General features: G+C 39.5%; 1 protein-coding gene across 5 annotated transcripts in view; it reads right to left on the bottom strand.

Moving 5' to 3' along the window:
* Positions 1–3,039: 3,039 nt before the first annotated feature.
* LOC106092023 (opsin-2) overlaps positions 3,040–22,637 on the bottom strand; it is a 122,364-nt gene continuing 102,766 nt past the window's right edge. For 3 of the 5 annotated variants that reach the window (XM_059360610.1, XM_059360612.1, XM_059360611.1), the window contains 4 exons: positions 16,507–17,261; positions 12,078–12,263; positions 11,890–12,020; positions 3,040–4,279 (listed from right to left, as the gene is read on the bottom strand). In XM_059360610.1, the coding sequence (XP_059216593.1) occupies positions 3,093–4,279; positions 11,890–12,020; positions 12,078–12,263; positions 16,507–16,973 (1,971 nt within the window). In that variant the 5' untranslated portion in view covers positions 16,974–17,261 and the 3' untranslated portion in view covers positions 3,040–3,092. Of the gene's footprint in view, positions 4,280–11,889; positions 12,021–12,077; positions 12,264–16,506; positions 17,262–17,472; positions 17,581–22,637 lie in introns of those variants that run through there. The other 2 variants (XM_013258762.2, XM_059360613.1) reach the window with 2 other exon arrangements.

The raw sequence follows: 22,637 nt of genomic DNA, 5'->3' as shown, positions 1-22,637 counted from the left end.
TTTCTTCCCGTACGTAGAAAATAAAACGAGAGGTCAACGTTTTTCGACACCTGAAGAAGCGGATGATGCGTTCAGAGTGGCAAAAAAGCTTCAAACGCATGCCAAAGTGTATAGATCTTAATTAGGAATATTTTGAAAAACAATAATGGGATTTTTGATGATTAATATTCGTTTTTGTGTTCTTTAATCCCTAAATATAAATGGCAACCCGATACGCTTCGCTGTGCCTTCTTTTACACCTCATGAAATATAACTTTCTTTTCATTCACAAAGTTACCTATATATTTTGCGGTCATGTTTTTATAGAACTTTTAAACTATTGTGAAAACTTGTCCCAGTGTAGGAGGGTTAAAAAAATAAAACCGAAAGCAGTCAAAGTTTAGTTCCTATATTTTATTTATTCGAAGGACAGACAACTTGTCAAAACAGTAGTGAAAAGCATGCATGTGATCAACTTTGAACACTCTCTGCTGTACCTCTCGAGAGCTCTTTTTCTTTGTTTGGGTTGGTTCTGCTATTCAGTCACCGTTCCGCATGGGTAAGCATCTTCGGCTTACCCATGGTATAAATAACAGTATTCCTTCAATAGTAGTTGCGACAACTGTGAAGAATTATCCATTTCAGTCTTCAGTACAAAAACTTACTGCTTATACCACGAACTTTTTTTCTTTTTATACCATCCGATTTGGCTGAAATTTTGTATGAAATGTTTTGTTATGACTTCCAACAACTGTGTTGATGGCCACCGTAGCACAGAGGTTAGCATGCCCGCCTATGACGCTGAACGCCTGGGTTCGAATCCTGGCGAGACCATCAGAAAAAATTTTCAACGGTGGTTTTCCCCTCCTAATGCTGGTGAGGTACTTGCCATGTAAAACTTCTCTCCAAAGTGGTGTCGCTCTTCGGCACGCCGTTCGGACTCGGCTATAAAAAGGAGGCCCTTATCATTGAGCTTAAAAAACTTGAATCGGGCTGCACTCATTGATATGTGAGAAGTTTGCCCCTGTTTCTTAGTGGAATGTTCATGGGCAAAATTTGCAACTGTGTTAAATATGGTCAAAATTAGTTCATAATTTGATATAAAGCTGCCCGATCTAGGATCTCGACTTCTTAAGTCTCTAGAGCGCGCAATTATTATCCGATTTGGCTAAAATTTGGCATGAAATCATTCGTCAGGTGAAAATCTATATGTGCTTCCCGAATCAACATTTCCATCGAAAAAAAAAGGTTAATGCGGGTTGCATGCAGCGACGTTATTACGCCATACGTCTACGATGCTAATCGTGAGTCATGTTACAGTGAATGAATGGAAAGCTCACTGATTATTAAACCCACCACCGATGGATGGGGGTAAATTCATTTTGTCATTCCGTTTGCAACACATCGAAATATCCATTTCCGACCCTATAAAGTATATATATTCTTGATCAGCGTAAAAATCTAAGATTTTTTTTTCCATAAGCAGGTTAAGTTCGAAGATGGGCTATATCGGGCCCCCATATAGACCGATCCGCCGATTTAGGGCTTTGGCCCGTAAAAGCCAAATTTATTATCCGATTTTGCTGAAATTTGAAAAAGTGAATTGTGTGAGGCCCTTCGACAACTATCTTGAATTTGGCGCAGATTGGTCCAGATTTGGATATAGCTGCCATATAGATCGATATCTCGATTTCAGGTCTTCCGCCCATAAAAGGCGCATTTATTGTCCGATTTTGCCAAAATTTGGGACAGTGAATTAGGCCACACAACATCCTTCTTTAATTTGCCTCAGATCGGTCCATATTTGGATATAGCTGCCGTATAGACCGATCTCTCGATGTAAGGCTTTGGGGCCATAAAAGTCGCATTTATTGTCCGATGTTCGGTCCAGATTTGGATATAGCTGCCATATAGACCGATCTCTCGATGTAAGGCTTTGGGGCCATAAAAGTCGCATTTATTGTCCGATGTTGCCGAAATTTGGGACAGTGAGTAAAGTTAAGCCCCTCGATATACTTCTGCAATATGGCACAGATCGATCCAGATTTGGATATATCTGCCATATAGACCGATCTCTCGATTTAAAGTTTTGAGCCTATAAAGGGACATTTATTGTCCGATTTCGCCGAAACTTGGGACAGTAAGTTGCGTTAGGCCCTTCGACATCTTTCTTCAATTTGGCCCAGATCGGTCCAGATTTGGATACAGCTGCCATATAGACCGATCCGCCGTCTTAGGGTCTAAGCCCATAAAAGCCACATTTATTATCCGATTTTGCCAAAAACTTGGGACAGTAAATTCTGTTAGGGCCTTCGACATCCTTCTCTAATTTGGCCCAGATCGGTGTAGATTTGGATATAGCTGCCATATAGACCGATCCCTCGATTTAAGGCTTTGGGCCCATAAAAGGCACATTTATTGGCCGATGTTGCCGAAATTTGGGATAGTGAGTTAAGCCCCCCGACATACTTCTGCAATATGGCACAGATCGGTCCAGATTTGTATATAGCTGCCATATAAACCAATATCTCGATTTAAAGTCTTGGCCCCATAAAATGCACATTTATAATCCGATTTTGTTAGGCTTTTCGACATCCGTGTCGTATATGGTTCAGATCGGTTTATGTTTAGATATAGCTACTAAGAAGACCAGTATTTTGTTTTACACAATTGAACAATGACTTGTACTTATTAGTATTTGGTCCAAATCGAAAGAAATTTCGATATAGCTGCTATGGGGCATAAGGTATGCATTTTTCACCGGATTTTGACGGAAAGTGGTTTATATACATATATACCCGAGGTATATTAAAAAAAATCCAAAGTTCGGCCCGGCCGAACTTAACGCTTTTTTACTTGTTTTTGGCCTGTATTGGAAGATATGGCCCTGGACTACACGTGGTTTCAACAGGACGGTGCCACGAGTGACATAGCACACATTACAATCAATTTATTGAAGAGCTTATAGGATAATCCGATTAAATCTGTTTTTACCCACCTTACGAGTTGCTTACGTCTCTTAGAAGATATTTTTTCTATAAAATAAAACAGTTCTTAGAATTGTCGTTATTGTTATGTTAGCTTATTATTTATTTGTCAAAAATAATACTTTCTTACAGACTTGTTTCCAATGGCTTCGGTGTTGGCGAAGAACTTGTCTCATAGGGCATCAGGCCATCATTACTATCGGTGCTCAAAACAAATACTTGAGATGAAATCGAATGCCGTATTGCAGAAACGCCGTCACTTACTATAAAGATGACATCTTCTTCGGGCTCTGTGGTAGCTCTCTCATTAATGATGAAAACGCCACTTCCTTGAGAACCGGCAATGATCGATTTCCCCCCCATTGTTGATGATTCCAGGCCATATTGTGCAATACTTTTTTCAGCCATCATTGAAGACCGCGGTGTATACCTTCCAAATTTACCCTTTGGCATTGATGTGCTGTCAGTGGTTGAATAAGATCTTATATTTCTCCTAAGCACATAGGGTCTTTGGTGGCAAAAATTATTTTCACTGTCGCGGCGGCGCAAACTGCCGTCATACTGGCAGGCTGCAGCAGCTGTTACATCATACTGGCGCTGTTTTCTCGATGATCTGGTCATGTAGGAAGACCTCGTTGTGGAATAGTGTACTAGAGGCTTCCGATTGCAGAAAATCCTTAGCATCTCGTGTCGAAAACGTTTATGGGAAATGGTATAGAGAAATGGATTGAGACAGGAAGCTGTTTTGCAAAATACCGCCGGAATCATGGCACGTGATGGCGTCAGGTACTCTTCCTGATGGAATATACCACAGATGGCCACAATGGAATACGGTGTCCATGCCAAAAACCAAAGCAGTATGACCAACAGTACTATAAACGCGAGTCGTATCTCGGTTTTTTGCTTGTTTTTATTGCTTTGGATATTTTCGCGGGTGGAGATAACCACCTTTAGAATGTGGAAGTAGCAATAGCAGATGATAGACAGCGGAACAAGCCAAGCACATACAAAGAAAACAAACATGAAAATACGCGCCCTTAACGATGTGTCCAAGTAGTCAAACGAACAAGTTGTGAAATAACCCTCTGGCACATATCTCGACAGCCCAATGTCGGCCAATGGCATTGAAGAGAAGAACAGTGCATATAGCCACACGAATATTATCCAAAATAAATAGTAATGGGTGGTGTTGTTGATACGATTGGGATTAAGTGGATTTACCACCACGCTGTATCGGTCCAGAGCAATTATAGTTAGCATGCCAATTGATGCAGTTCCACTTAGACCACCGATAAAGCCATAAATGCGACATCCTGTAAGTGAAAAAAAATATGGGAAGATCAGTGAGTTAAGTATTAACAAGAAAAAACACTTTTCTTCGGATGGCCAACTTATACAAATTAACTCAGTTTATATCTGGACCAATTTAAATAAGTTTTTAGGGTCCCGATAGGTCATATGGATGTATTTGGTGTAGGAGGAGAAAGGCTAGTTTTACTACAAGTACCAAATTTTAGTCAAATCTAATAGAAATTGAGATTTCTTGGGGCTAAGAATTGAATAAGGTATATTGGTTTATACGAATGCTTATCCAAAACTGTACTGATATGGCCCGTTTGCATTTCCAATGGTCTATGTCGATACATTCGAAAATGTAAAGGCTACCGCTCGAAATTTTGCGCAAATGCTTCTAATTGATGCAGGACAGATAGGATTGTAAAGCGGTCCATGTTTAGATATAGCTCCGAACTGCCGATTATATATCTTAAGCTTCTAGAGGGCGCAGACATATTGGGTTGCCCAAAAAGTAATTGCGGATTTTTTAAAAGAAAGTAAATGCATTTTTAATAAAACTTAGAATGAACTTTAATCAAATATACATTTTTTACACTTTTTTTCTAAAGCAAGCTAAAAGTAACAGCTGATAACTGACAGAAGAAAGAATGCAATTACAGAGTCAAAAGCTGTGAACAAATTTGTCAACGCCGACTATATAACAAATCCGCAATTACTTTTTGGGCAACCCAATATATTTGTGGGGCAATATTTCATTTGCTAAAATATTATATATAACAAGTAAAAGCGTGCTAAGTTCGGCCGGGCCGAATCTTATATACCCTCCACCATGGATCGCATTTGTCGAGTTCTTTTCCGGGCATCTCTTCTTTGGGAAAAACGGATATAAGAAAAGATTTCCTCTGCTATTAGAGCGATATCAAGATATGGTCCGGTTTGGACCACAATTGAATTATATGTTGGAGGCCTGTGTAAAATGTCAGCCAATTCGAATAAGAATTGCGCCCTTTGGGGGCTCAAGAAGTAAAATAGAGAGATCGATTTATATGGGAGCTGTATCGGGCTATAGACCGATTTAGACCATAATAAACACGTATGTTGATGGTCATGAAAGAATCCGTCGTACAAAATTTCAGGCAAATCGGATAATAATTGCGACCTCTAGAGGCTCAAGAAGTCAAGATCCCAGATCGGTTTATATGACAGCTATATCAGGTTATGAACCGATTTGAACCATACTTGGCACAGTTGTTGGATATCATAACAAAACACGTCGTGCCAAAATTCATTCGAATCGGATGAGAATTGCGCCCTCCAGAGGCTCAAGAAGTCAAGACCCAAGATCGGTTTATATGACAGCTATATCAGGTTATAGAACGATTTGAACCATTCTTGGCACAGTTGTTGGATATCTTGACAAAATACGTCCAATCGAATTTCATTCCAATCGGATAAGAATTGCGCACTCTAGAGGCTCTAGAAGTCAAGACCCAAGATCGGTTTATATGGCAGTTTTATCAGGTTATGAACCGATTTGAACCATACTTAGCACAGTTGTTGGATATTATAACAAAACATGTCGTGCAAAATTTCATTCCAATCGGACAAGAATTGCACACTGTAGAGGCTCAAGAAGTCAAGACCCAAGATCGGTTTATATGGCAGCTATATCAAAACATGGACCGATATGGCCCATTTACAATACCAACCGACCTACACTAATAAGAAGTATTTGTGCAAAATTTCAAGCGGCTAGCTTTACTCCTTCGGAAGTTAGCGTGCTTTCGACAGACAGACGGACGGACGGACGGACATGGCTAGATCGACATAAAATGTCACGACGATCAAGAATATATATACTTTATGGGGTCTCAGACGAATATTTCGAGTAGTTAGAGTTAGTTATCTTATGGTGGAGGGTATAAAAATCAATTTGTGTTTGTTTGTAGGTATGTTTGTTTGTATGTTTGTGTGTTCCTTATAGACTCAGAAACGGCTGAACCGATTTTCTTGAAATTTTCACAGATGGTGCATAATGACCCCGTGGTGACAATAGGGTATTACATTTTTTGAGATCTGAAGGGGGGGACGGACCCTCCCCCTTACCCTAATTTTCAGAAACGCCAGATCTCGGAGATGGGTGGTGCGATTTAAGGGAAATTTTGTGTGCTCTCACATAGTACCCTAAAAATAAAAATTTGGTATCCAAAATTCGGATGGGGTCCCTAGGGGGGCTGCTCCTACCTACCAAACATATATTTAGACCCATCACGACAATATGTGACTCAGAAGAAAGGTATTTAGGATAAGAAAACGTACCTGATATCCATTGGTCGGACCAAGTGTTAGGGGGACCACCCCAAGCCCCAAAACATCCCTAAATCGGACATATTTACCGACCATAGCAATATGGGACTCAAATGAAAGGTATTTGCGAGTAGAATACGAATCTGACATCCAAATGTGGGAACACGTTTTCGGGGGTCCAGCCCTTTCCCAAAACACCCCCAAACAGGACTTATTTACTGACCATAGCAATATGGGGCTTAAATAAAAGGTATTTGAGTGTAGAATACGAATCTGATATCCAAATATGGGACCAAGTGATTGGGGGCCGCCTTTCTCCAAAAACATCCCCCAAAGGGGACAAATTTACGACCATAGCAATATGGGGCTCAAATGAAAGGTCTTTGGGAGTAAATCACGAATTTAAAACAATATTCGGGAAAAGTGTCTATGGGGGCACCATCCCCACAACACCACCCAAATAGTAAGTATTTGCTGACTGTTGCAATATGAGGCTCAAATAAGAGAGTTTTTAAAGTGGAACACGAATCCGATATATATTTTCAAGGCCAACTCACTGTGTGGCCGCCCATCCCCCAAAACACCCCCCAAGCCGGTCATGTTTGCCGACTATGGAAATATGAGGCTCAAATTAAAGGTATGTGGGAGTAGACCACGTATCTGATATCAACATTAGGGGCCAACTGTCTAGCGGACGTCCCACCACCATAACAACCCCCAAATAGGACGTATTGCTCACCAAGACAATTTGGGTCTTAAAGAGAGTGGATCTAAATATTCATAGTTTTAGAGCCAATACCCCAAACCGGACATATTTGCTGACTGTTGCAATAAGAAGTTTAAATGAGATTAGAAAACGAATTTGATATTAAATTTTGAGGGTAATATGGGGTTCAAATAAATGATATATATATATGAGAATAGAGCACGTTGCTTATATATTTTCAGAGCTTAGGGGGACCACCCCACTCCCCAAAACACCCCTAAATGGGGCATATTTACCGACCATGACATTGTGGGGCCTAAATGAAAGGTATTGGGGGGTAGAGCAAGAATTGATACCCATTTTCGCAACCAATTTTCTGGGGGTCTACCCCTTTCCCACAATACCCCACAAACAACAATTTTTTAGTGACCATCGCAATATGGTGCTCAAATAAAGGTATTTGGGAGTAGAATACGAGTTGCATGACCATGTATTTAGGGCATCACCCCTTTCCCAAAATACCCCCAAAGGGAAAAAATTTGTCGACCATGCCAATATGTGGCTCAAATGAAAGGTATTTGAGATTAGAAAACGAATTTGATAACCTATTTTGGGGCCATGTGTTGGGGGGACGCTTCATCCTGTAAACTCCTCTTAAGCCAATGGCAATATGGGGTTTAAATAAATGGTATTTGAGAGAAGAGCACGATGCTGAAATTTTTTCAGGGCCAAGTATCTGGGGGACAACCTCTCCCCCGAAAACACCACTAAATCAGACATCATGAGATTATCGGGCTGAAATAAAGTATTTTAAGAATGGAGTACACCTTGCAACCAAACTTAAACTCGTAGACCAATAAAGATCATATGGGATTCAGATAAAGGCACTTATATTGTTAAACTGTTAGTCAAGCGATATACTATTTTTGTAGCATGGTATTTTACTAAAAGATCTTTAATTGTCGAAAATAAATATTCCAAGTTCCGATTTCCACCGAAGTTTGCGAATATAAATCGTAATAAATTCGTGCCATGCATTGTAGCAGAAATAAGTCAAATGTTTTTAAGTGTTTAAGAAGAAACGTTTAAAATTACAAAATTATATTACTGTATTATTAGAGGTGGGTTTCTACCGGGTAAGTACCCAACGCTTGAGTATTTATCGGGTAAATACCTAATAAATACCTTTTTTTTGGATATTTATAATTTTGCAGATATCTTGGGTATAAAAACATTTATAATTTCATCAAAATCGGATGAAAAATGTTCGTTTTATGGGCTCAATACTCTATTTCGTGAGATCGATCAATATGGCAGGTATATCCAAATATGGTCCGATCTGGACGATATTCCACAAAAAGGTTTAGAGGGTACCGGAATCGCTGTGAAAGTTTTATCGAAATAAGATGAAAAACACTCCTCATATAGACTCATTACACAATATCGGGAGATCGGTATGTATGGCAGCTATATCCAAAATGGTCCGATCTATACCACATTTGACAGGAATAGGTAGGGGTCGACCAGAACACACTGTGCCAAATTTCAACGAATTTGGGTAATAAATGGATCTTTTATGGCCTAAATACCCTATATCGGGAGATCGAGTGGTCGGTCTAAGGTCAGCTATATCCAAATACAGTCCGATCAGAACCGCACTTCACAGAAATGGATGGGGGTCTACCAGAACTCACTGTGAACTCATCGAAATCGGATGAAACATGACAAATTTATTGCCTCTAGATCGGTCTATATAGCTGCTATATATAACTAAAATCCGATTTTATTGCAGCTTTTGGGTATTAATGGGTAAATACCCGTGTGTTTACCCAATTTACCAGGTAAATACCTTTTGGGTATTTACCCATCGTCCATCTCTAAACTTTATTAATATTTGTTCTTATTTGGGTTTGGAATCGTATGATGATGAAATGCAAAGCGAAAATGGTATTATATTAAGAGTTTTACAACGAATGGATATTTTTCTTTTTATGCAATACTAGCCACTCGAAAAATAAGTGTCTTACTACTAAATATAGCCCATATAGCCACGATTGACATATTTTCATATTTAGGAAGGTGTTTTGAGGGTTAGGCAACCTTCTATTACTTGAACCTAACTTTTAATACCATATTCGTAATCTACTTCCGAAAACCTTTTGCTTGAGTACCATATTGTCATGATGGTGTAATATGCCCCCATGGGACGGATTTGGTTTTGGGGCGGCCCCTTGGTAATTACATCCAATGTTTAACATTCGATAATCATATTCGGACTCTACTCCTAAATACCTTTCATTGAAGTCCCATATGGTCCCGATCGGTCAACTTCTGATTTTGGGCGATAGTTTTGATGCGGTTTTGGGTGGCGCCTTAGGTACTTGGATACAATTGTTGACAACATATTCGTACTCCACTCCCGAATATCTTTTATTTGAGTTCCATATTGTACCGATTTGTCCACTTTGGTTTTGGGCGGTATTGGCCTTGGGACGGGTCCCTAGGTTGTTAGGTTAGGTTTAAGTGGCAGTCTGCCATTAGACTCACTTAGACGTTTGCATTGTACATTGTCATACCACAGGAACAGAAGAAGGAAGATGCCTTCTGGTTCCTACCGTTGAATCATCCAGATCGCTTTAAAAAGCCCTACAACATGCGAATGTTCACATCCGCTAAATCAGATAGGTTCTCAAAGAAATGAGAACCTAAAGTTGAACTGCTTCTGACTGCCAGTGCGGGACACAGACACGTCCCTGCTAGTGCGGGACACAGGCATGTTTTAGCCAGTCATAGCAAACCGGTAGACCTCTTTATGTCTTTATGCCTCTTTGTGACCATCTATCATTCGTTGTTCTTTGGGCCTGTTCCTGAAAACTTTGCTTAGATGTCGCTAGAGGCATACCCAAAGATTCCAGTTTCCCTAGTCTTGCAAGTTCGCCCACTATGCAATTCTCTGGGATATCTCTGTGGTCCGGTACCCAGAACAGGTGAATTTTGAACTGTGCAGCAATCTCGTTGGATGATCTGCGACAGTCGAGGGCGGTTTTATGTTCAGAAATACGTTTTCCGGGGATTTAATGGCTGCCTGGCTGTCTAAGAAGATATGTATGCCAATCGTCGTAATGACATTATATCTTAGCCATTCCACCACTTCCTAATTGCAAGGATCTCCTCTTGATACACACTCCAGTGGTAGGGTAACCATTTTGATATGACCAGTTCTATATCCTTAAAGTACACTCCATATCCTTAAAGTACATTAGAAGTCTTTGTCACTTCTGTTACTAGGGATATCTTAATTCCAATCGGTTTTATCAGGAATATTGGTACAGTACTTTTTATCAAAAAGCGGCTCATGTCCACACTACCTGGAACATTGGATATTGTTTCAAGGATAACACAGTGTCCGTAGCACATGACCAAAGAGAAAGCTCCCTTAACCTCACGCCAGTGGTCGATGCAATTTAGGTAGCCACAATGTCCTGAGGCATAAGATGTAGCATTAAATTCAGTGCAATAGATCGGCTCGTCCTTAGTGCGCCTGTGATGAACAAAGGAGCCATCCCTCGAATCCGGTTGAGTATTGAACAGTACGTGAACTTTTGAAGCGCCGTCCACCACACCACAACACCATATGGCATTATAGGTCTGACAACTGCAGTATATACCCAATGCATGACACGCCGTCTTAACCCCCAACTTTTGCCAATGACTTTCTTGCAGGTGCATAGGCTAGAGTTGCCTTTCTTGTCCTTTCCAAAATGTTGGATTTGAATTTCAATTTCCTGTCCAGCAAAACACTGAGGTATTTGCGTTTTCTGCAAATGGACATTCTTCTCGCAAGGAGTCAGGTGCCACAGTAGGCAACTTGTATCTCCCGCTTAAAAGAACTACTTCTGTCTTGCACGGAGAATTATTTACAAGCCCAAATTACACTTTTAGGGTAGGTGATGGGTATTACATAGTCCGCACAGTCCAACTTTTGCCGTTCCTTACTTGCTTTCTTTTGATTCCAATCAGTAGTGAAAACGATATCGATAACCCGTGCCGACACAAAGTCCGAAATTGGATGAAGTACTTTCTAAGGAAACCAGTTGATTATACGTAAGCAAGGTACTTGTTATTCGTATGAAATTTGTTATTGAAGCGTCAACTGTGCCCTGTTTATCCCGAAGACAAGCGTCATATATTTTGGTATTTTTTGGTATGAAATGTTGTTATACCCATCTGAAAGCCTTTCCAAAATTTCTTCAAAACCGATCTAAGCTAAGTTTCAGACCAATATTTTCATATTTAAAGACTGCAGCATGGTTTCTACAGACAGACGGATGGACACGGCTATATCGTCTTAGAATTCAAAGGCGATCAACCGTGTTTGGAATGTTTATAGATGGGTCTTATAAAACTCTCTATTTCAAAATTTCAGTTAAATCGAATAAAACGTGCACAGTAGCAAAACTTTCTTTAAGAACATTCATTGCTGCTCCCTCTTTAGAAATATTTGTTAAGTACATATTTAAATTTTTATGGCGACAGATTAAGGTATAATTGGTAACTGAAACTGACCGCAGCACAAATTGCAATGATGGGAGTAACATCACACATAGTACTTACCCAAATCGCCTAAAACAGGTCCTCGCATATAATTGTTGAATACGGCAAAAGGACTTTTAACGACAATTATGAAATCGCTTATAGCCAGATTTAGAACTAACAAATACGGTGATGTCCTCAATGATTTACATCTGCAACAGGAGCAAGTAAACATGACATCAATTTTTTCGAATCGTCGTCCTCCTTACCTTAGAAACATGTAGATGACCAAGCCATTGCCACTGCTTCCAATGCAAAATATTATCATGTAAAGAGCTGCCATGGTGTTGTAGAAGCTATTACTGGGTGGTTGAAATTTAAGCCAAAACGGACTGATGCGTTCGATTAGGTTATAGTCATAGTCACCCCGAAAGGTTTTGAGTGCGGGGTAAAGGCTGAAAATATCGTTAACAAAAATTAAAAGAAATATTAGACCATATACTGGCTCGGTGTGTGGCGCTACACCCTAAAGTGATTTTTTTAAATAGTCTTTCGGGGCAATAGGTCCTTCAAAGCTTCATATTATTTAATTTGTTCATTACATTTGTTATCTTATTTCCAAAAAAAAACATGTCATAAAAGTATCATAACGGATACAAAATTTTTATAGACCCACAGGATCTTCCATTTAAAATTAGCATGTCTGCCTATGTCGCGGGAACCCATCCCATGGAAGCCGGTTGTACATACCGGATTGTGTCGATCGGCAAGGCTGCCGTACAGTGGGAGAAAATCGAAAACAAGTAAAAGCGTGCTAAGTTCGGCCGGGTCGAATCTTATATACCCTCCACCATTGATCGCATTTGTCGAGTTCTATGCGCGGTATCTCTTTTTAGACAAACATAGAATATTGAATAAGAACTGTTATGCTATTGGAGCTATATGAAGTTATAGTCCGATTCGGACCATAAATGAATGCTGAACATTGTAGAAGTCATTGTGTAATGTTGTATAAAAATTCAGCCAAATCGGGGATTGTGCCCTCTAGAGGTTCAAGAAGTCAAGATCCCAGATCGGTTTATATGGCAACTGTATCAGGTTTTATATCGATTTACGCCATACTTAGCATAGTTATTGGAAGTCATAACAAAACACCTCATGCAAAATTTCAGCCAAATCGGATGAGAATTGAGCGCTCTATTGGCTCAAGAAGTCAAGATCCAAGATCGGTTTATATGACAGCTATATCAGATTATGAACCGACTTACTTAGCACAGCTGTTTTAGCCAAATCGGATAAGAATTGCACTCTGTAGTGGCTCAAGAAGTCAAGATTCAAGATCGATTTGTATGGCAGCTATATCAAAATATGGAGCGATTTAAACCATACATAGCACAGTTGTTGGAAATCATAAGGAAAACGTCAGAATTGCGCCCTGTAGTGTCTCAAGAAGTCAAGATCCAAGATCGGTTTATATAGCAGCTATATCAAAATATGGACCGATATGACCCATTTACAATTCCAACCGACCTATAATAATAGGAAGTATTTGTGCAAAATTTCAAGCGGCTAGGTTTAGGACAGACGGACGGACAGACGAAAGAACATGGCTAGATTGACTAAAAATGAATAGATGTATTTTAGTAATTCTTTTTGAATTTTGCGGATAAAAATGTCTTTAAAATAATAAAAAAAAAATTTAATTCTGCCTGAGTTTTTTAATAAAAATCTCTTAAAGGCCCCTTTTGGAAAAAGATGGTTTCGAAATCGACATTTTTTTAGTAAATTTGCTGTGGAGGCTACAAATATTGCAAGGTGTAAACATTTTTTTGCATGGGTTTAGGGGACATATGGAATACAAAAAACATGTACCCACTAAAGGGATCTGGGATTTTGATTTTTTGAACTCGAATTCGGGTTTTCCAATTTTTTTTATAAAAAATTGCCTTTTTTGAAGTTCATATAGCACCCGTTTAAGTTAACATATCTTGGTCAAATTTCACTTAAAAGGCATCCGTAGGGTAAATTTTTAGCTATTATCTTTTTGGCAACACTGGTTTCAAACATTTCAGTTTGGTCTATAATTTAACCAAGAATCGCCTTACAAACGAACAACGCTTGCAAATTATTGAATTTTATTATCAACATGTGTGCTCTGTTAACAAAGTTCATCGCGTGCTCCTTCCATTGACCGACTAAGCTCATTTTTGGCTCAATGGGTACGTAAATAAACAGAATTATCGATTTTGGAGTGAAGATTAGCCAAAGCATTGCAAGAGCTACCAATGCATCTAAAAAAGTCACAGTTTGGTGCGGTTTATGGGCTGGTGGCATCATTGGACCGTACTTCCTCAAATATGATGCGAATCGTAACGTAGCTGGGAATGGTGAGCACTACCGTGAGATGATACCCAACTTTTTATTTGCCAAAAATGCAAGAGCTTGATTTGCATGACATGTGGTTTCAACAAGACGGTGCCACATGCCACACACTACGAGTAACAATGGACTTATTGAGAGTCGAGTTCGGTGAACATTTTATTTCACGTTCGGGACCGGTCAATTGGCCGCCCAGATCATGCGATTTAACGCCTTTTGACTATTTTTTGGGGGACTATGTTAAGGCTCATGTCTATTCACACAATTGACGCATTGAAAGACAACATTGAAATATTTATTTTTAAGATATTGGCAGAAATGTTGGAAAGAGTATGCCAAAATGGGACTAAGCGGATGGACCATTTAAGGCGCAGTCACGGTCAACATTTGCATGAAATAATTTTGAAATATTAAACTATATGGACCGCACTATCGATTTTTCCTATTGCTCTTAAAAAGTCACCCTTTATATTTAAATAGGGCGCAATATGGACCATCGGCTCCTCGATTTTTTAAATATCAGCGAAAGTGGAGCAATAAATGCGGCTGTAACTGATCTAAGGCATTTATTTAATGGACAGATTGGCGTATATGGCAGCTATAGGTAAAAAAATAAAATGTTTGCAATATCTTTGCGACAAATAAACCTGTTTTATTGGGGAAGTAACTGTGCAATATTCTCCGTTAATCGTGAATTTGCCACATTTTGATGTTGAATTCACTTCGGTTATGGTCAAACATTTATGAACTTCGTCTGTGGTAAAGGATGATTTTTTACGCCAAAATTCAAAACTTCTTTTAAGCCAAAAGTTTTTCGTTCACAGCAAAAGACAATCTTGTGTCTTTTCTATTTGGCAGAGAGTGTAATTTAAAAAGAGACTAAATTTTAATTTTTTTTTATGGATAAAGCTCAGTTGTCATATTGTCAGCATTGCCATGTTATGTTTTTCACTAAAAAGTTTGGCCACTTGCAAAAATACCTCTATTGTGATGGGTAAAAGAAAACAAGTAAGAGCTTGCTAAGTTCGGTAGTGCCGAATCTTATATACCCTCCACTAGAGTCGCATTTGTCGAGCTCTTTGCGCGGTATCTCTTTTTAGGCAAAGTAAGAATAATGAATAAGACCTGTCATGCTAATGGAGCTATCTTAAGTTATGGTCGGATTCGGACCATACATTAATTGAATGCTGAACTTTGTAGAAGTCATTGTGTAATATTTCATTCCATTCGGATAAGAATTGCGCCTTGTAGGGGCCCAAGAAGCAAAATCGGGAGATAGGTTTATATGGGAGCAGTATCGAGCTATAGATTGATTCAGACCATATTGGATACGTTTATTGAACGTCACGGGAGAAGCCGTTGTACAAAATTTCTGCCAAATCGGATGAGAATTGCGCCCTCTAAAGGCTCATGAAGTCAAGGCAGCTATATCAGGTTATGAACCGATTTATATCATACTTAGCACAGTTGTTGGAAATGATGCCAAAACACCGCGTGCAAAATTTCAGTCAAATCGGATGAGAATTGCGCCCTCTAGAGGCTCAAGGAATCAAGACCCAAGATCTGTTTATATGGCAGCTATATAAAAACATGGACCGATTTGGCCCATTTACAATCCCAACCGACCTACACTAATAAGAAGTTTTTGTGCAAAATTTCAAGCGGCTAGCTTTACTCCTTCGAAAGTTAGGGTGCTTTTGACAGACGGACGGACATGGCTAGATCGACTTAAAATGACGCATATTTCGAGGTGTTAGAAACAGAATGACGAATTTAGTATACCCCCATACCATGGTGGAGGGTATAAAAAAGCCATTTATAGATGCAGTTGTGTGCACAAATCATAATACATTTTATTTGACTGATATGCCCACCCATGTTTTGAACGTTGTAGTTATAAATTTTACAAATATTTACAATTTTACCTCGTATTGTTTTGACAGGTTGGCAAATGTAGTACTAAAATAAAGCACAGCAAATTTTATTCCAACCAAAGTTTCGACCTTTTTGCGCAAAAAAAGAAGTTTATTTCTCGAAAACTTTGTTTATGGTAAGTGAAATATTTTTTGCGCTTAGTTTTGACATTCTTAGTTGATCTCGCCATGTCCGTCTGTCCATATTTAGAAATTGAATGAAACTACCAGCTTAACATTTTGCACAGATACTTCTTATTGATGTAGGTCGTTGGAAACGGAAATATAGCAAATTAGCTCATTCGATCAGACAACATTTTATTTGTGCGCGTCGTATTGAAATGTGGCATTTCTAGCCAATTTCATTCTTATGGATTGCCTTTTGGTGCAATTGAATTGTACATACCTTTCGTTTAACGCAATCAAACCATTTCTCGTCGAGTTGACATATTTGATGCAGTTCGTCGAATTGGTAGGCAGACAAACGACTAAGCTTGGTAAAGTTTCATTGTTTACAATATTTTCTTCTTCCGGTATGGCCCCTGTTGCCGGAATCAGAGTTGTATAAATCCCATCCACCGTACTCATGTAGAGAAGCAATACTGTTGTTATGGCGGAAAGCTGCCGTCTGCAAATGTTGTGCATCACCAGGCTCAATTGTTTTCTAAATCTGAAAATTACTCCTGTGACAATGCCATTCAAACGTAGAGGCCATACAAGTGTCAAAGTTGCGCTGCTCATTTGGAGGGTATTGTTGCCATGGCCTCTATTACTTTGTCCTGCCCTCCTGCGATATCGATAGTGAACGATAGCTTTGGACCCCATGTTGCTGTTGAGACAGTAGATAGAATCAGCGACACTCTGTAAAGTCATTGCGCTCCCGTCTCTTTCTGCGAGTTCTGCAGAGGCAAATGTTAAAGTTCTTAATTTGTTTCCAAAGCAATCGTAGCTGCTGGTAACTTTTCATTGGTTAAGTTGTGTTGCGCTGATTTGGGGCTGTGAAACTTTAGGTGCTACTGTTGAAGTTTTCTTGAATTGCTGGTCAAGTGGAAACCTCGAATACTTTCAAACGATGTTCAATGAGAAAAGTTCGTTGAATTTATCAATATTGCTAAAGATGCACAAAACTTTTACCGTGCATCATCAAACAATGGGTACACTCTAAAAGATAAGAGAAAGGAAAAAAAAATCACTTTCATTTTCAATATTAAAAATGAATTGTTCAAAACATTTCTGAATTTATGTGAGAAACACAAGTGACCGTATTAACGACATAAGGACTTTAATCTCTGCTTGTACACACTCAGAAAACTTAGATGAAATGGTTTGTATCATACTATTTAATTATAAACAAATTAGAACGGGTACGAACCTTTAGTATCCACCATTCATTTCATTCATTATACCCTACACAACTACTGTGGCACAGGGTATTATAATTAATTGCCTTTGTTTGTAACACCCGAACGACTCAGAATCACTTTATTGAAAGAAATCGCTTTAGATTTGCATATAGCTTTCATACATGTATTCATCCGATTTGGACTACAGCACCACTATGGTACAGGGTATTGGAACATAATGCATTTGTTTGTGGCACCCAGAAGGAAGAGAGAAAGTGCCATTGATAAGTCAATCGATCGACTCAGAATCACTTTCTGATTCGGTTTAGCTATGTCCGACTATCAGTCTGTCCGTCGGTCCATGTTAATTTGTGTACAAACTACAGGCAGAAATTTTCATCCAATCAAAATAAGATATTGAGAATTTGTTTCCTTTTATATAATTAAGGACAAAACTAGTAAAAAGACATTGGATACACACCACCTCGGATATATATATATATATATATATATATATATATATATATATATATATATATATATATATATATATATATATATATATATATATATATATATATATATATATATATATATATATATATATATATATATATATATATATATATTCATATATATTCATATATATATAATCATAAACGGTATAGAATGCAAAATTTATTCCGATTTCCATCGGTATATATATCAGCTATATCCATATCTGAATCGATCTGGACTGCCTTCAACAAGGATGTCGAGGAGCATAACACAACTCCCTATCAAATTTCAACGAAATCGGACAAGACATACGTCTGTTACTGGCCCAAGACCCTAAATTGAGAGGTCGGTCTATATCACAGTTATATCGAAATATAGTAGGATCTTAATCATACTCGTTACGAATGTCGAAGGCTCTAATGCAACCCATAGTGCCTAATTTCAGCGAAATCTGTTAATAAGTTCACCTTTTAAAGGCCTAAAACCTTAATTCGATACATCGGTATATATGCCAACAATATCCAAATTTTGACTGATTTGGGCCGAATTGAACACGGATATCGGTGAGGCTTACACAACTCGCTATACCAAATTTCAGCGAAATCGGACAATAAATGCGACTTTTATTGGCACAAGACCATAAGTCGAAAGGACGGTCTATATGGCAGCTTTATGCAAATCTGTACCGACAATTCTCAAATTCAGCGAAATCGGACAATAAATGTGCATTTTATAGGCCTAAAACCATAAATCGAAAGATCGGTCTTATGCAATATGGCACAGATCGGTCTTGATTTGGATATAGCTGCCATATAGACCGATGTCTCGGTTTTAGGTTTTGGGGCCATAAAAAGCGCATTTATTGTCCGATGTTGCCGAAATTTGGGACAGAGGGTTAAGATAAGCCCCTCCACATATTTCTGCAAATTGTTCTAGATCGATCAAGATTTGCATATAGCTGCCATATAGACCGATATCTCGATTTAAAGTCTTGGCCCCAAAAAAGGAGCATTTATAGTCCGATTTCACCGAAATTTGACACAGTAACTTATGTTAGGCTTTTCGACATTCATGTTGTATTTGGTTCACATCGGTTTATTTTTAGATATAGCTACTAAAAAGACCAATATTTTGTTATACATAATTGAACAATGACTTGTACTTATTAGTATTTGGTCCAAATCGGAACATATTTCGATATAACTGCTATGGGACATAAGATAAGCAATTTTCACCGGATTTTGATGAAAGGTGGTTTACATATATACCCGAGGTGATGGGTATCCAAAGATCGGCCCGGCCGAACTTAACGTCTTTTAACTTGTTTGGTACTCAATGGGTACGTAAATAAGCAGAATTGTCGATTTTGGAGTGAAGATCAGCCGGAAGCATTGCAAGAGCTACCAATGCATCCAAAAAAGTCACAGTGTGGTGTGGTTTAGGCGAGTTCGGTGAACATTTTATTTTACATTCGGGACCAGTCATTTGGCTGCCTAGCTCGTGCGATTTAACGCCTTTACACTATTTTTTGCGGGGCTATGCTAAAGTTCATGTCTATGCAGACAAGCCCGCTTCATTAAAGCATTTATTTGTGAGAGACCGGCCGAAATGATGAAAAGAGTATGCCAAGAGTATGGACTAAGTAGATTCCACGAAATAATCTTCAAACATTAAATTATATGAACCGTACTATCGATTCAATTAAGATTTCATGCATTCTTCTGAATTTTATGTGCGTGTTTTTTTTAACTTTCCTATAGTTCTAAAAAAATCACATTTACATACTTTGCAGGGTCGGAAATGGATATTTCGATGTGTTGCAAACGGAATGACTGTGGCATAAAAATATGGTGGTCACTCCAGGACCTCAACATTTTGGTGCTTAATCTAAAATTTGACTCCTAAGGCCATATGCAAAGAAGCATTTTCACGCTGAGATTTCAACCCCACGACTCCGAAAATGTTTTTGAGTTTGAAAAAGTTTCTATCTGGAAACCCTTTTTATGCTGACGCGTAAAACTTGGATGTCAGAAAAAAACTCAAAAGCACCAGAATAAGTTATGGCTCCACACACTATGAAAATGTCCACTTTTGTCCATACTATTTTACAAGACAAAAGATCGAAGAGTATTGCAGAAAAGATTATCAAGAGGTGATTTATCATTTACTAGCGTTCCTTTCAAATGCGACGTGTCAGAAAAATAGCGTTCGGTATCCATATACATATACATTTATGCTTAAATTTTGCTTGATTTCGGCAGCTAAATCAAGAATATTGAGAAGTTTGTCTCCTTTTTCTTAATGATTTAAAAAGGTTTGTTTGTTTTTTTAAAATATAATAGGTTGGTTAGGTTAGGTGAGGTTGAAAAGAGGGTGCAGATATTTATCCGTCCCATGCCACTATGGACATACACCTAAGCCAGTACTCGGCTTGTTGTGCACTCAAAAGAAAATTTTAAGATAGGAATTCCGTGCTACTTACAAAATCCGTAATTGTTTTCAATACCACTCCCCTAAGTTGGTTCATGTCTAATATTGTATCTCCTCTTAAGTGCCGGTATCTGTACGCGAAAGCCGGGCAATGACAAAGGAAATGCTCCAACGTCTCATCATCTCCCCCGCATGCCCTATACATGCTATCACTTGCCGCAACGATTTTACATAAGTGAGCTCGTGGTCCTATGTGTCGCGTTATGATACCAATAGCTATACTGACCTCCTTCTTGCTTCCTTCCGTCCTGGTTGTTATAGCCCTTATGGCAATTTTACTGTCGGTAAAGACGTTCACACTCGACGTCCTCACGTTAGCATCACACCACTTCACGCATTCCGTGATCGGATCTCCGCTTGCAGGACCGTATTATTGTCAGGCAGTCTAAAACAGATCTCTGTCCCTGGGTTCTCAATGTAAACCCCCAGGCCCACTCTGTGCTCTAGCTTTGATCCATCCGTGTAACATGATCTTCCAGATGGCAATACTAGGGTTCCGTCAATCCAAGACTGTGCCGATGGCAGCAGTGCTTCGCACTCGACTTCCATATTCATCCTAAGTATCCGATCGGAAACCTCTTCCCTTCCTTCCAGGTTTCCTGTCGTCGCCTTGATTATACCGAGATGGTATGCGCTGCTCCTATCCTCAATTCATTCTCCCATCGCCTTAAGTCTCATAGCCGCCGTGGCTGCCTCACACTTAATCTGTATGTCAATGGTAAAGTTTCAGTTTGGACATGGGTTTTTGAGAGAAACTTTATCTTGGCGGGGTCATTAACGCTATCGACCTGTTCGCAGAAAAGCTTCCAGAAGACACGTTTGCCGCTCTAGTAATCTTATTGTATTCCTTGAGCCGTGTGTAATACACATCCCAATAAACTTCCGCTTTTTACGACGTGTTCTGTTAAAAAGTCTGCGGATCTCTTTCCCAATATTGCGAATCTCCCCGGTCATCCAGGGTCTTTCTTGGGCTGATTTCCTTTCTCGAAGAGGACAACTGTCTTCGAAAGACTCCACCAGTGCAGTCGGAATACTGTTGCTATTTTCATCAATCTCTTCTATGCTTGGACTTCTTCTGCTTCTGAGTTTATTCAGAAAGCTCATCGGATTCGGCGCTTGCCGTGCAATTCTATCCACTGTTGAATCCGACATTGACAACTCTGGGGAAAACGATCTTTGCTTCTTCTAGTCTTTCCAATATTGTCTCGTTGTCGGCCCCCTGTTTGTTGGGCGGTATTGAGTTACATGCCACTGCACGGCATGATATCGCACAATAAAAATGTCTGCCTATCCTAGTCTTCCCAATCTTGAAAAAGACAGCTTTGCTCCCGTAGTGCGCCATGCCTTTAGTCTTAGCCAAACTTGTCACGGAGACTTGATCAATGCTTACCACAAAGGGAGTTCCTTCCTCCTTCTCCTCCCTGTGTAAGACCTCCCACTTCTCTGCGACCAAACCTTCGTTTGGCTTGCCCGAGAATCCCAACATGAGTTCCGTCGCAAATTTACTGCCCCATCCCTTGATGAAGACCGTAGCCTTTGTGAACTGGGGGATATCCATCTTTCTCACCAGGTCGATCTTTGCGCACTCCCAAGGAGCGTGAATACCACTGATGAGCTGTTTGACGGTATCAATACATTCCGCCGACGCAAAACGCAGCGTAAAGATGTCCACTCTAAATTCGCAGCTCATCATTTGTGTGGGTGGACCCTCTACAGAGTTCCACACATGTTCTAAAAATCCGATCGTTAACCAGATCCTCCACTTGGGACCGATGATCTGGTGGAATCCTACCGGATGCACAGCCGATATTGATGACGGCATAAGTCAGCTCATCTCTGTTGTGCTTCCTTACCACTCTGGCGTAAAAGGGCGGCTGCTCACCATTCTCAGCGACCATCTTCCCCTTCCGTGATGGCTGTGGCTTCCACCCCAGATATTGATGGCTGGCTTGGTTTTCCCAGAGTACTTGAAATCGGGGAGCTCTGTTACTTCTTCAGTATTTTAGCAGTATTATGCTCTTCGGGAGATCTGATTCTTTTTCAAGCTTCCGTAGAAGTGCTTGGAATGTCAGTTGTATCCCTTCTAGCATGCTGCACTTTCGCCCGATTATGCTGCCGGTACATACTCCTCTGTCTCCTTCGTTGTGCACCGGATCGCTTTTTCGGTCTGCTTGTGAGCTTAGCAAAGCCATCGCTCACTTCTGCC

This window comes from Stomoxys calcitrans, chromosome 1 (assembly GCF_963082655.1).
Source record: "Stomoxys calcitrans chromosome 1, idStoCalc2.1, whole genome shotgun sequence".
Taxonomy (NCBI): Eukaryota; Metazoa; Arthropoda; class Insecta; order Diptera; family Muscidae; genus Stomoxys; species Stomoxys calcitrans.
Note: the sequence above shows the minus strand (reverse complement) of the source record. Positions and strands in the feature narration are given on the sequence as shown.